Source organism: Eutrigla gurnardus (genome assembly GCF_963514095.1).
Source record: "Eutrigla gurnardus genome assembly, chromosome: 17".
NCBI classification, from domain to species: domain Eukaryota; kingdom Metazoa; phylum Chordata; class Actinopteri; order Perciformes; family Triglidae; genus Eutrigla; species Eutrigla gurnardus.
In genome coordinates, this window is record NC_139928.1 from 16,886,333 (window position 1) to 16,899,674 (window position 13,342).

The 13,342-nt window shown below is 44.5% G+C and overlaps 1 protein-coding gene across 2 annotated transcripts in view; it reads right to left on the reverse strand.

The window, feature by feature from the left end:
* Positions 1–13,342, reverse strand: part of samd12 (sterile alpha motif domain containing 12) — an 81,976-nt gene that overhangs the window by 37,447 nt on the left and 31,187 nt on the right. For both annotated transcript variants that reach the window (XM_084032764.1, XM_084032763.1), the window contains exon 4: positions 9,627–9,767. In XM_084032764.1, the coding sequence (XP_083888890.1) occupies positions 9,627–9,767 (141 nt within the window). The remainder of the gene's footprint in view (positions 1–9,626; positions 9,768–13,342) is intronic.

Consider the following 13,342-nt stretch of genomic DNA (forward strand, 5'->3'; position numbering starts at 1 on the left):
AAGGAAATGACTCGGGACAATATTGAACTTTAATTAGAGCGTCTACCTGTAGACGCATTTTCAGTGTAATTGGAGGAAGTGGTTTCTCCATCAAGCACTGCCTCACCTGCACGGGACTGGATTAAAGAGCATGGATGTTGCATTTAGACTACAGATGAACTGCAAAACTCAAAATCATTGTCTTTATATATATAAGCTGATGTATATGATGTTGATATGTTGAGAAAATAGGACAGGAGGTAAACAGGAAGCTGAATGTTAACACTGCGTTTGCCCGTCATTTTTTTTATGGTTCAAACTATAAATACATGATTAATACCCTCTGTGGTTCTGCATCTGCACAAAAGCCCCATTTAAGTACATGAACTCCATAAATGTGTAAAAGGAATGCCCTTATCTACCAACAGGGGAATATAAATAGTATAAACACATTTTAAAAGAAAATAAAGTTATATAATCATAATGCAAGTCATTGTGTTCGAGGCATAAAGTAGACCGGGGACTTTCACAACTGTGGTATAATCTTATTAATAAGTGATCGCCACGTTCCAGGGAACAGTATTATATAATATTAACTAATTTCTCCTCTAATGCATTAACTCATAAGCTCTCACACCACAGTACCTCAGAACTGCATCGTAAATGGTCGGCCTGGCAACAAACGGCGGGGAAAACAACTTCCTCTTCTGCATTACAGATATGTACAGTGAGTCTGGAGCCAGCGCTGCGCAGGCATGTTTATGGGGTAATAGCCGGTACAGTAAGTGTCCTATGGCTATTGATCCAGGTTGGTAAGATCATGAGTGAATGCTGGGAAAGCTGAAGTGCTCAGGAGTCTGCTCCGTCCACGCCGTCTGGGCTCCTGGATGTCCGGAGGCGGTCAGCGAGGCCTGGAGCCAGGCAGCAGACTGAGTGGAAGCAGCCGCGCTGCCCGGCGACCGATCGCCGAGGCTTTTTAATGCCTTCTCATATCACCGTGAACTAATGGGGCAGTGGAAACCTACACCCGCCACTACTGGTTTAAAAAACAAAAAAAAGGCAGATGTACTGGGTTACATCGACCGGAGGGGTTTGTTATCAAGAGTTCAGGCCACGCGATCACACCCACGTCCCGCTTACAGCTCGGATTCCTGCAAGATGCATGAACTTCATTAAAGCTATGGTTCTGAAAATCAGTTGAGCCTCCGAGACAGATTTGAAAAAAAACAACCAACCAACCAAACCCTTCCCCTCAGTGTTCCACGATTCGACGAGGCGGGATGATGAGGAGCAAGGGAGACCAGGGGATTGGATGGAGGGTAGGAGCCAATGGGAGCCTTCCGGAGCAACGCCTCCCATTGGTCAATTTCTATGCAGGCCTACGGCTGATAGACTGAATGGATATGGGCTGCCGAGACTTGGCCTGGAGGTCACGTCAATACAAATTGCCGTATTATTTCGCATTATGGGACACGAGTTGCAGCGATGCCACAAAACACTGGTGGAAATCCGGCAGCCGAGGACTCTCCGGAGACTCTGGCAAAAGAGCTTGTCATGTGATGTCAGTGGACCTGTCGAAGCAATCTGTTTTGCCCCTGCTGTGGGTCAGAGGTCAGAGTCACACACACAAGAAAACAGAGTCACACACACACACACACACGCACACACACACACACGCCTCCAGCAATTCCACCTGTGCACCTCTCTGTTAATCTTTCTTATTATCTTTTTTTTTCTCTTCCATTTTTCTCCCTTCCCCCCCTTCTCTCTCTCTCCTTCTCCCTCGGCTTCATTAACGGATCCACACATGTTGTTCAAACCGCGCCGCATTCGCGTCCTTGAGAGGTGGAGACGGCGGTAAGAGCGGGTTTTTGTTGTATTCAGGCGTACTCTTTGCCTCTCCCTGGGTGAAAACGAAATCAAATGTGCTTCGGCTAACCTTGACGTTGCTCAACTCCCTCTCAGCTTTTTTTTTTTTTCCCCCTGCGGAAAAAAAAGAAAAAAGATGGCCGACCGGTAGTCCAGTGTGAAGCGCTCTGGGTAGAAGTCTGTAATTGGGGGCCCTGAACGGGGAGTCTTCACTACGTGTCAAGGAGAATTATAGCTTGAGGTTATAAAAAAAATATTTCTTTTTTTTGGTTGGGGGAGATTACATTCGAATATGCCGCATTAGTTATACTTCCTCTCTCTCTCTCCCTCCCTTCCCGTTTCTAAATACGACCGGACTCCATCTGCTGATTGAATAAATGCCACGCCAGCAACGGGGCGCCGGCCCAACCTTCATTACTACGGCCAGATTCAATTCACGCCTTAATGAAAGGAACCTTTGCTCTCGCAACAGGGGACGCAATTACTCTCCGTACTTCATAACATTATTGCAATCTGAGGTGTGCGGTTGTAGATGTGGACGGCTGCATTTAGCCCCCCACCGAGACCCTGTTGTTTCACTTTTAAAAGAAAACCGTGGGAAGCTTTATTAAACGTGATTTTATATATCTGTATGGGTGAGGGGACAAAAACATAATTCACGTTTTTCCCCCCACACACACACACACAGGTATTCACCTTAATCAAATCTTTTAGGCGCAGAGACACAGACGGAGTCTCTGAGGGAGGAGTCTCGCTGACAGGAAATTATGAAAAAGAATTAATTCGACCTTCGCTTGCAGCAAGAAAAGGGAGAAGGAGATAGAGAGAGAGAGGATGAGCGTTGACGGTGGGGAGGGCGGAGGGAGTCCGGGGAGGTTTAAGGAGGAAGTGCCGCCACGGAGGGCAGGATCCAGGAGAGAGCCGGGGATAATGAGAGCTCTCAGCTCCCCACACACTAGGGCAAGACATTTGATTCACTGAGAAGCCCAGAGGACAGACAGTAGTCACCCGGAGCTCCTTAAGACTTCAGAGTGAATGGTTTTCAATAAAGACTTTACAGTGAAGATACTCTATTCAGCCATGATGGCGGACAGCACACTTGTGCACTAAGTGAATGAGGGTTTTTTTTTATTTGTTCATTTGAGCGCCGGATCAGATACGGTGTGTGTTGTTAGAGTTTTCAACAGTTTAAACCCCTTTCAGACCTGTTGATGAGCAGAATGAGCCATCGGTCTTGATTGGAACACCATGTCCCGTGTTATGGTCACATCACACATTCATAATGGGGATGGAGGCCGGACAGTTCACTGTTCACACTTGACCTTGGATTACTAGGGGTGGGTAAAAATATAGGGTTAATTCCAGTGAATTTCATGGGAATTAATAAAATGGAGAGGCTCTTTTGAATTAAATAGTTTTGACTCAATTTGTCTGATCAATATCATCTGATGTACATATACAGGTACTTGTGTTTTCATCTTTATTTATATAGCAATATCGTGATATCGTGATACATATCATATCGTGATCAAAGTATCGTGATATGTATCGTATCGTGAGGTTCTTGCCAATACTCTCCCCTATGGATTACACTTCTGTGATGACTTATCACATGATTTTGACACCTTCAGAATTTCAAGAAAGCAAGTAGGTTAGTTTGTTAAGTATGTTACACGCAAGTATATATTAAGAATGCTACATACGCTACGTCATTTAAGTAGGTTACGCTAAGTTTATATGCGCCGTAAGTTAAGTACGTTACATACGCTATATAGGTGAGGCACATTACAAATGCTTCATAAGTTAAGTTAGTCAGTAAGTTAAGTAAACTTCATTACTTGCTTATGTTAAGTATGTAATGGACCTAATTTAAAAGTCAATGTTGACTTTTGGTTGGGACACGAACACCGGTCTCCTGGGTGAAAGTCCTGATTACTTATTTTAACCCTTCTATCCTTTGCTTTTTTAACTACGTGGCCCAACTCACTCACTTTAATCCCGCCCTAACTTCCACAACACACAAAACGATAACCTTTCCAGATATCTGCATATTAAATAAAATAAAGTATACTGAGGCAAGCTAACAATGTTTTCTCTTCAAGCCTGCTATCATTCAAAAGTTATTGATTCGTCTGCTTGTTATCCCGTAATCAGCAGACTGTAAAATGAAGTGTTAATCTGGGAAACCCAGAGTGAAAAATTCTTGCCTTTATTTGTGCTTAGCCGAGTCAAATTTTCCCTGAGTCACTGTAGATCTTCCTGTCAGCAAACTTTACATGTTGAACTAGTTAGAAAAGCAAAGGGGATAAAAGACATCCTGTTTAGCGAAGCTCTCGGACCGAAGAGGTTTCCGTTATGAAGCCACGAAGCAGAGAGAGATCGTTCATTAAGGTGCCCGGAGCAAAAAAGGAAGCCGACTCGACTAAAGCACAACAGGAAAGCTTCTTTCATTCGCCGCCCCGAGGCCGCCGCTCTCTGCAGAATCCGTCTTGAACTCTGGGAACTAAATACTGTGTTTGAGATTTACGTTGAGAAAAAGGACTACAGCTCTTCTCATGTGGACGCATACTTTAAATCTGGAACAAAGCTTAGGTGCTCATTACATTTTTAACGTTCAGTTTTATAGTTTGACTGATTGGCGACAGCACAGAAATAATAACTCACATGAAAAGTAACTTTTCCAAAGTACGAGAAAAAAAAAAAAACTTGGTTCTCACCAGCTTGTGACGAATGTTATCATTCCGGCGGACGATAAAAAGGCCGAGTGGAGTAAAGTGAAGCTGCAAAGCATCTATGTCTAATTTCCTTCAAAGATGTCTTCGTCTTCTCCCTTTAAATGAGACTCTGTTGCAGTAAATGAAGCATAAACAGTGAGCCTGTGTCTACATTCGCAGATTAGCGCTATGTACTCAGAAAACCACTTTCATAGAGCTCCGTCAGCTGTGTAATTCAAGTTTCTTTTAAGAGTGATGATTTCACAAGCCAGTAATAGCATATTTACTGGCATAGGACTGTTATTGAAAACTCTGGAATGGTTATAAGCATGAAATTGAATACAGAAGAAGAGTAAAATGAGATTTTTTTTTTTTTTTTGGGAGGAGTAGCGGAGAAATGTGACAGTTTAACGGCTTCCAATCTTTGTATTGGAGTTAATTCAGAGAGATTCAGTGCAGTCACGAGGGGCCTTTACGCACAACTTTTTGGAGTATCAGAAAAACAACCTAATTATTTAGAACATTCTCATTTTCTCTTCACTAATGTCTCAAAATCAGACTTTTTGAGCTGTCAGGGGGGCTCATATGAAGCCATAACTCCCTTTATTCCACCAGAAGTGAGACAGACGCCCCTCATTGTGTCTCAGGTGAAGAAAAATCTTTGTTTCCATGGATACACATATTAAAGCTAAATATAAACAACGAGCCAGATGTCATTATGCAAAGGAGGAAGTCACACCTGCGGTGTTTTAAATCATACATTTCTTACTGCGTTAATTATATACCCTTACTGTTGATATGCTACTTGGTTTAACATATGTTGGCATCTCATAAAAAAAAGCTTTATTTTCTGTTGATTGTACTTGTATTAAGAATAAAGTGTTTTGGAGTGACAACAGTTGTGCTGCCACAAGGAAGACGCTCATTCCCTGATGATTTGAGGAAATTTGACAACTCCTGCCGTCTGTTTGATATAGAATTTTAATCAACGGAGAATACAAGGCTTTTTTTTTAGTAGTAGGAAAGTAAAAGGATGGAAAGACACATTTCCCCACTGTAGAGAACCAATTTAAAATTGACTAAATTCACATTTTTATGTCATTTCATTTCAGAGAATAGGTTGTTTTCTCTTGACTACAAGTCTTGGTATAAAGAACATAAACCTGTACAGGATGATACTTCAGTGAACCATTACTTACATTGTCAAGTTGATTCTTACTCATCTTATCACGACATTACCATGGAGACGTGCAGAATTTCACCACTACATGAGTTAAAGCTAAACCTTGATGAAGATCCTCAACTTCCCCCAAACTGACAGTTTGCCAAGTTCCCGTGCTTTATGCAGCGGTTTGGCAAAGTGTGCAGAGCCGAGAGTGTAAGCGAGATTTGACTCTCTTGTCACTCTCCGTGCAGTTAAGAGTTCTTCTGCCACAAGGGTGGGGGGGTAATAGTGGTAAGTGCTCTTGCTTTTCACCCTGCACCGACTCCAAAAAGCCACTATCAGGTCATCCACTCGGCCGTCGTCGTTGGAGAGCCTCAGTCTGTGTGTTGACTGTAAGCAATAAGTGATGAGCCTCCACCCTCCGCCGCCCCCGTGGCAGAGAGAGAGAGAGAGAGAGAGAGAGAGAGAGAGAGAGAGAGAGAGAAGGTGAAATCTAATTATTTCCCTCCCATGGCCCAGCAAGCCTTAAAGGTTAATCACTGTCCGTCTAGCTAATTCTGTCTGGGTACACTGCAGTAATTACGACACCTCGTTCTCTCGCCGGCTCTCTCGCCCTTCTCTCCATTGTACACCTTGCTCGCTCCAGCGCTCTCTCCTGCACCCTCTCTCTCTCTCTCTCTCTATAGCTAGTGGATGTCTCTCTCTCTGGCTCTCATGCCTGTCCTCCTATACAGACGGTAGGAGTGTCACCGTTTCAATTAGAAACAGAGTGTCATGTAGAGCGTGTCCTTGGGCAAGACTGAACCAAAAGAAGGGTTCAACTACAGTGAAGCAATGGTATAAATACAACATATTAAAATGATTCCTTTTTATGGCTAAGAATATATCTGTAGTTCCAGGAGTTAACTACACGAGTCCCGGTTTAATTACATGTGGTTCACTACTCCCCGACGCTGCATTATCACCGCTTCTCAGTTTCTCTTTTTAACAGAAATACTGTTTTAATTTCATTCACTTAAACCCGCTCCCCTCCTCCCCTCGTCGGTGTTAAGATACTGTGAATAAAAACCCAATGCCGCCTGCTAAAAAAGCATCAATGCCCGGGAGCCTTTTAACGCGAAACATCTAAAAAAAAAAAGGAAGTGTTGTGTTCAAACTGACAACAGCGATAAAAAACAACAACAAAAAAGTAAAGTGGAGGTGAATAATGAATGAAAACTTGAACAGTGCTTTTATTAAATCAGCTATTATGTGAACCTGTGATATTTCAGAGAGAGCTCTCGGAAGGGAGGATGGTTTCCTTTTCTCACCTCCTCTTTTTTCTCAAACTCCTCACTTTCCATTTTCTCCATCTTCTCACCTCTCTCTTTTTATCCTACCTTCGTGATAACCCCCCCCCCCCCCCCCTCCCGTCCCCTACTCTTCTCACCATTCTTCCTCCTCATCCTCTCTTTCTCTTCATCATCTCATCACCACCTCCTCACTTCATTTCTCCTCTCTCTTGCCATCTCTGGCTCGCCTTCCTGCTGCTTCCTGCTGCTTACAGCAGCGTGGAAGTTCGCCCTAGGCCTGGACCGACTCCGCCATCTCTCCTCCTTCCAATTTTCTCCCTCCCTGCCAAGAGCGTCTCCGGGAGCGACAGCTTATACTTCGGTTTCCTTCTCTTCCATTTCCCCACTGTTCCTCGGGTCACACCATTACATCCAGTGACACAGCTGGTAAATACAAGACCCCATCCTCACTTATACCAAGTCTTTTTACCTGCCATGATTCTAAAGAGTCGATACATAATTCATTATTTGATTTATTCATGTAAAAGACATTCTGGATTTTCTTGTTTACATCCCTTCTTTTCTGTCTCTGTTTCCTCTCTCCACAAGGCGAAGGTAGACTCTATTAACAGGTTGCTTTCCCGCCGATGCCAGCAAGGCGGGCTGTCGCTTCCCATATCATCAATGCAGCGGAGGGGAGAGGACACAAAGAGTGGCGAGGACGAGACAGAAAGCACAAGGAAGGGACGGGAGGCTGAGAGTCGCCCCAAGCAAAGTGTCATCACTCAGCTAAACTCGCCCTTCCTCTTTCTATTTTCCACTTGCTAGCGGGACCAAAACAGCGGCGGGGGACGGAAGCTGCTTTATTACACTCCAAATGTTTTCCAAGAATATCGCGGAGTGACAAAGATCGCTCCAATTCGTCTCCCGCGGCGCCTGCGGGCGAAAGCCCAGCTTCGGGAGTCTGTGGGCAGACGGGTGCTGATGGAAGCGGCGGTGGCGGCGCCTCCAGGCCGAGGAAGAGGAGGAGGAGGAGCAAGGCTGAGAATCACGGGGGTGAGACGGAGAGAGGGAGGAGAGGATGGAGAACAATGCTGGCTGCCTGGTTGTTGTTATGAAACACGCCATGGAGGATGCGTGGCGTAAAGTGAGGCGCGTGTCGTGGAGACGGCGAGGAAATAAGGTTGCGGTGAGAAACGGCGGGGTGCCACAGCGTGCATGAAAATGAAAATATGATAAAGGAAGGGTGACGTTGGCCCCTTGTGTAACAGACAACAAATGTGTTATTAGGAAATGCAAATTTTTCAAATTAAATTATATAGAGCAAAGTAAATAAAGCTGAGTGCTGCTGGAGCGTTTTACGTGATGAAATTCAATAGAGGTCAGGATGTAAATCAGTTTGATGATGACTATTACTGTGTGATATAATGTTTTTTTAATTTACATTACTTATTGTTTTGAGTTGTCAAACTTGCATGCAATTCCTGCAGTATAATCCGAGGCAAGAAAAACAACGTTTTCTTCATGAATTCAAGGTTACAAATGTTTGTGGGTGAAGTATTCCTCTGAGGGAAATATTTGAATATTATATATATTTAAAATTAAAACCATATTAGAGCATTCATTCTTTTTGCAGCAGAAAGCAAAGTTCTTCCTCAGTTTGGTATAAAAAGAAAGTAGTTCCTCCACGAAGCTGCTTACAACGAGGTCTAATCTTGAGTAAATCCTGGTGCGTCTAGTCCTTAAAGAAGAGTTTCTGTCTGTTATATAGTTTTGTGTGCGTGTCTCCTGAACTGCTTCGAACGCCCCAATTCAAATCATGCCTTTTCTTACGTAAAGTGGTGATTGGTGATACATTTGCATAATATTCCCAGCCGGAAGTTTGGCAGACCCTCAAACAAAGCTGGTAAGAGCTGAGGACGGAGACGCCATGTTGAGAAGACGCCGTTTTCTGCTGTGAAATCGGAAATGAAGACCGAGTGGCTGAAATGTACTTGTATCACGATTCCTCAGCAGTACAACAGACGTATTCAGTCGTGGTGAGGGGCGTGTCATTTCTGACGAACTCACTAAGCAATCACAATAGAGTGGGCTTTTTGGGAGGGAGGGGCAGGAGTTCAAACAGAGCGTTTCAGAGAGAGGGTGAGAACAGCTGCTGCAGCTCAGCCAAGGTGGGAAAAATAACGCGTTTTATGAGCATTAAAGCAAGTAAACATGTTCTTATCGGAAACTGAAATACAAGGTCGGGTAATGATGTAGTCGAGTATGACTCCTGTGATCACGTTACACCGAAAGATACCAAAGGAGAACATCTCTGCTGGAGTTGCATAATCATTTCTCACTCAACACTTCCTGCCTTCCTTAAAACATACAGCGATAGCCATGACTGCAGATGGCATGCACATTAATGCTGCACAGTAAATGTTTTGAATATTCATCAGAATGTGAGAAGTCAGTGTCCTTGTGAATAATCTTTACCCGGGAGACACAGATACATTATGTGCTCTGTAGCCGTGTGGTGTTTGTTGTTTTTGTGTGTGAGTAAATTATGACACTAAAAAGAGACAAATAATGTTCTGGTGAAATGTGTGGAGGGTGTTCTCTAGATTTCAGGGCTGAAAAGTCTACCTTGTGTGAGGAGTTGAAGGGTCCGGACTTCCTCGCGGACGCGGAGCTGCAGGACCTGCTGCAGGATGTGCTGCCGCTGGGACTCCTGCATGATGCCCATTCGCTCCAGCTTCCTGTCCGTCAGTCTCATCAGAGCCCGCCCTGAGCACAACCATGCAAACAAACAAGCCTGAAGGTTAGGGGAGGGAAGGAGCGGGGGAAGCCGGTCGGGTATTCAATATGCACAGCTGGAGACGCTCTATAAAAAGGGCTACAGATAAAGCATTTATGTCAGCGGAGGAACAGAGTGAGGAAACGCTCGCACACACATAACAAACATGGGGGGGGGGGGAGATTACAGTCGCATCAGTTGTGAGCTGAATGTTGAGAAGCTTTTCAAGGTTTGACATGTTTCATGTTTTTTAAAAGAACCTTCGTCTATTATGTGAATGTCAATTAGCCCGACGCAACTCAATTCTTCTAAACGCTGCAGGTTTTCTATAAAAATCAGGGCCGTATGTCCTTGGAGCAATAATCCCTCACAGTTGCTTCCTTAATTGCAAATCCTTGTATACAATCCATAATTTAATCATCCAATCGGGGTCGATGTGGGGGATTTGGGCTGCCGGTTACACACAAGTGGAGTATGTCGTAATTATTAACGCTTGTTACGACTGGCGATGTCACATGACGGATCACCGCCGGCTCGCTTTTACTGCTTTTGGCCTCATGACTCCCAGGGCAAGAAACCGGCTCTGATTGGCTGACAGCCGAGGGGGGAACGATCAGCCCTGATAGGCTTAGGGAAGTCACATTCTCCTCCAGCACATCTCATGTTTCCAGATCATTAAAGTTAACAAATATGAAGCATCTGATGAAAAATGTGCACTTTTAAATTGGTGTTTTTGCTATTTTTTTGGTGCCCCGTTCAAAGAAATACAACAGAGAGAAAAAAGGCGACTCTCGACTTGTTTGGACAATCTATTGTAGATCGTTAGGGCATCCGAGCCCCATGCTACCACTTTTGCTACCACAGCACAGAAGGGAGCAGTTGGGAAAAGCTAAGTACCCTTAAGTGTTGGCGGCGTAACGTCGACCGTGTTAGGCCAATTTTCCTCTTTGCCTTTAACACATGCAGCTCTTTACTCGCCGCTCCGGTCGGGTCTAAAAAATGTCAAGCGCAGTTAAGATGCTTCAATGCAAGAAAAAAAAAGTGGCGCTGAAAGTACCCATCACATGAGCACTGGGGAGCAAAGGAGAGTCATAAAGGGCTCCGAAAGTGAGCGTTGCATTAAAATGAGACGGGAAGAAAAAAGATTAGCGAGGTGGAAGACGAAGGAGGGGCGGAAAGTTGGGGGAGACAAGACAGACAGTACAAGAAAAACCGACGCGCACATGCTGTTATGAGTCTATAAATATTGACCAACCGTCACTTGGCACCTTATTCCATAACCAAAGATAGATCGGCATGGCAACAGACCGTGGATACGGGAGATGCAACGCAGCTCTCAGACCGGAGAGGTAAACATAGGGTTCAACCGGCATCTTTGCTGATCTGTGTATCGTGAGAAGCAGCCTGGGAGTGTTGACATGGAGAGAGCTTCCACAGAACCCACTGCTGTTTGGCTTAAAGTCATAATAGGATTGCAAAATCAACCGATTCTTTTTATTCTCACCATATCAACAACAAAAAATGTGAGGACTGAAGTGATAACTCTTTTCTTTGCCAGAACCAGGGATTGCAAAGTGACAAAAAACTGAAAAACAAACATATTTTTAAACATTATTTTTGTTTTCTGTCTGTCCATTAAATGTGGCATTTAGCTTAGATAAGCATCCACATCCACACAGCAGCACCTTTAAAGTGTATTCAGCCCTCCCTTCAGAGCCACTCCCCCAAAATGATCATTATGTACTCACAGTCTGTCAAGCAACAGCCACAGATACTGTTTTTTCCTCTTTTTTCCCCCCAGAGCATTTAATTTAATGACAAATAACAAAAAAAACACAAAACACACTTTAACTATTTAAGAGGACCCAGGGCAACCTTCCGGTGATGATTTAAAAATGAAGCTTAAAAGCATTTAGCATGAATGTTTCACTCCCTAAACAACTGTTTCCTGTCGAGGTCTTAATACACCACATCTCCCCTCGGCTTAAAATCAGGAAGTGTATTAATGTGGGCCAGTGGAGTCCGGCTGACGGCTGGAATATAAGAAGCTCACTGATGACTGTGAACAAACTCCTTCCAGTCGGCGAGGCGGTACCAGCAGGGTGGAACGGCTTCTGTGAGGAGTCCAAGCTTTCACTCTCTTGCCCTGCAGTTCTGAGCCACTGGCTTCCACGATCCCATCAAGCCTCGGGCCGGGAACCACAATTAATACACTGAGCAGTGTAGCATGGCCACGAGGAGGAGGACGGAGGAGGAGAGGACGGAGGAGGAAATTGGTCAAGAGGAAATAAATGAGGTAAGAGAGATAAAGTAAAGTTGGAAGTGATAGAAAGAGTGACTCAGCTGGAATAAAAAGACTACGACTTGGCCGTGTGGCGGTGCAGACACGCTATGATGTCAACCCGCCGTTAATTCTACGAGGTCGTAGCACCGCGTTGGAGCATTTCCTCGGTTCATTTGGGAGGTCGACACAAGTAGACGGCAGCGGAAAGGAGACGCGGCAGAAAACCGTCAACCCTTGACCCAGAACACATTTTACACAGTCGCAGCGTTGTCTCGTCGCCTCCGAGCAGCGGGGACGTTAAGGCAGGATCGGGTTCTGTTTAATCACAGCGCTGACTCTGTTGTCCCGTCACTGCAGCTTCTTTTATGACAAAGTATCGATTGGATTCGGTTTGTCTCCCTCCTGTCTAACATCTGACGGAGTCGGTTTTCTTGTCTTCTCTCCTGCCGTTTCCAATGCGGTTAGCCAAACACGGAGCCCGAAACACTAAAAGTGAGCAAAGCGGTGAGGTGGGGAAAGCATGTGGCCACAATCTGTAATAATTATCCATCATCTTCATCATGGAGTTAATTCACCAAGGTGGGCAGGAATATTCAAGATAAAAACCTTTTAAATAACAGAATAACGGGGGTCTTTTATTGTGAAGGATTCCTAGGAAATTAATTGTGTTTATTCACCCTTTTAGATCCTAAATATCCAATCACTTTTCAGTCAGCAGGGGTGAAAGTGGACCAGTACGGTCCAGGTACTCCAGTGATCCAGTGCTGGTACAGTAGCAGGAACAGGGAACAGCAGCCGTCTACCAAAAGCCACATAACCATAACATTTAAAAAGAATTGCATCTATTAATAATAACGTACAGTACGTTCTGTAGCCCAAATAAGGCATTTGTTCTGAAAAATGAGTTCCCCTACAGGGGAGAATTCCCATGAATGCCTTCTCAATTCAGAACAACAACAATAATAACATCATCATCCCCATCATCCGAGGGCCATGAGAAAGCATCCACGTCTGCGCTCTCCGAGCGCCGCGTGCCGTTCTAGTTCCTTTCAAAGTGGTTTGTTCCAGTTTCGGAGTGTTTGTAACCAGTACAGAGCTGCAGGTTTTTAATTTGAGCTGGAGGGAACTCCAAAACTGTTTGGAGAGGCAGCGGGGTTCCCCCCAGCTCCGACGACTTTGGCAGCAGACTGGCTGATACGGAGTGCCGCAGGGTTTTGGCAGGCAGTTGTTTCTTACAAAAAATCTGCAAAGTAAAATGACAAAATAAGTATTGATGTTTGA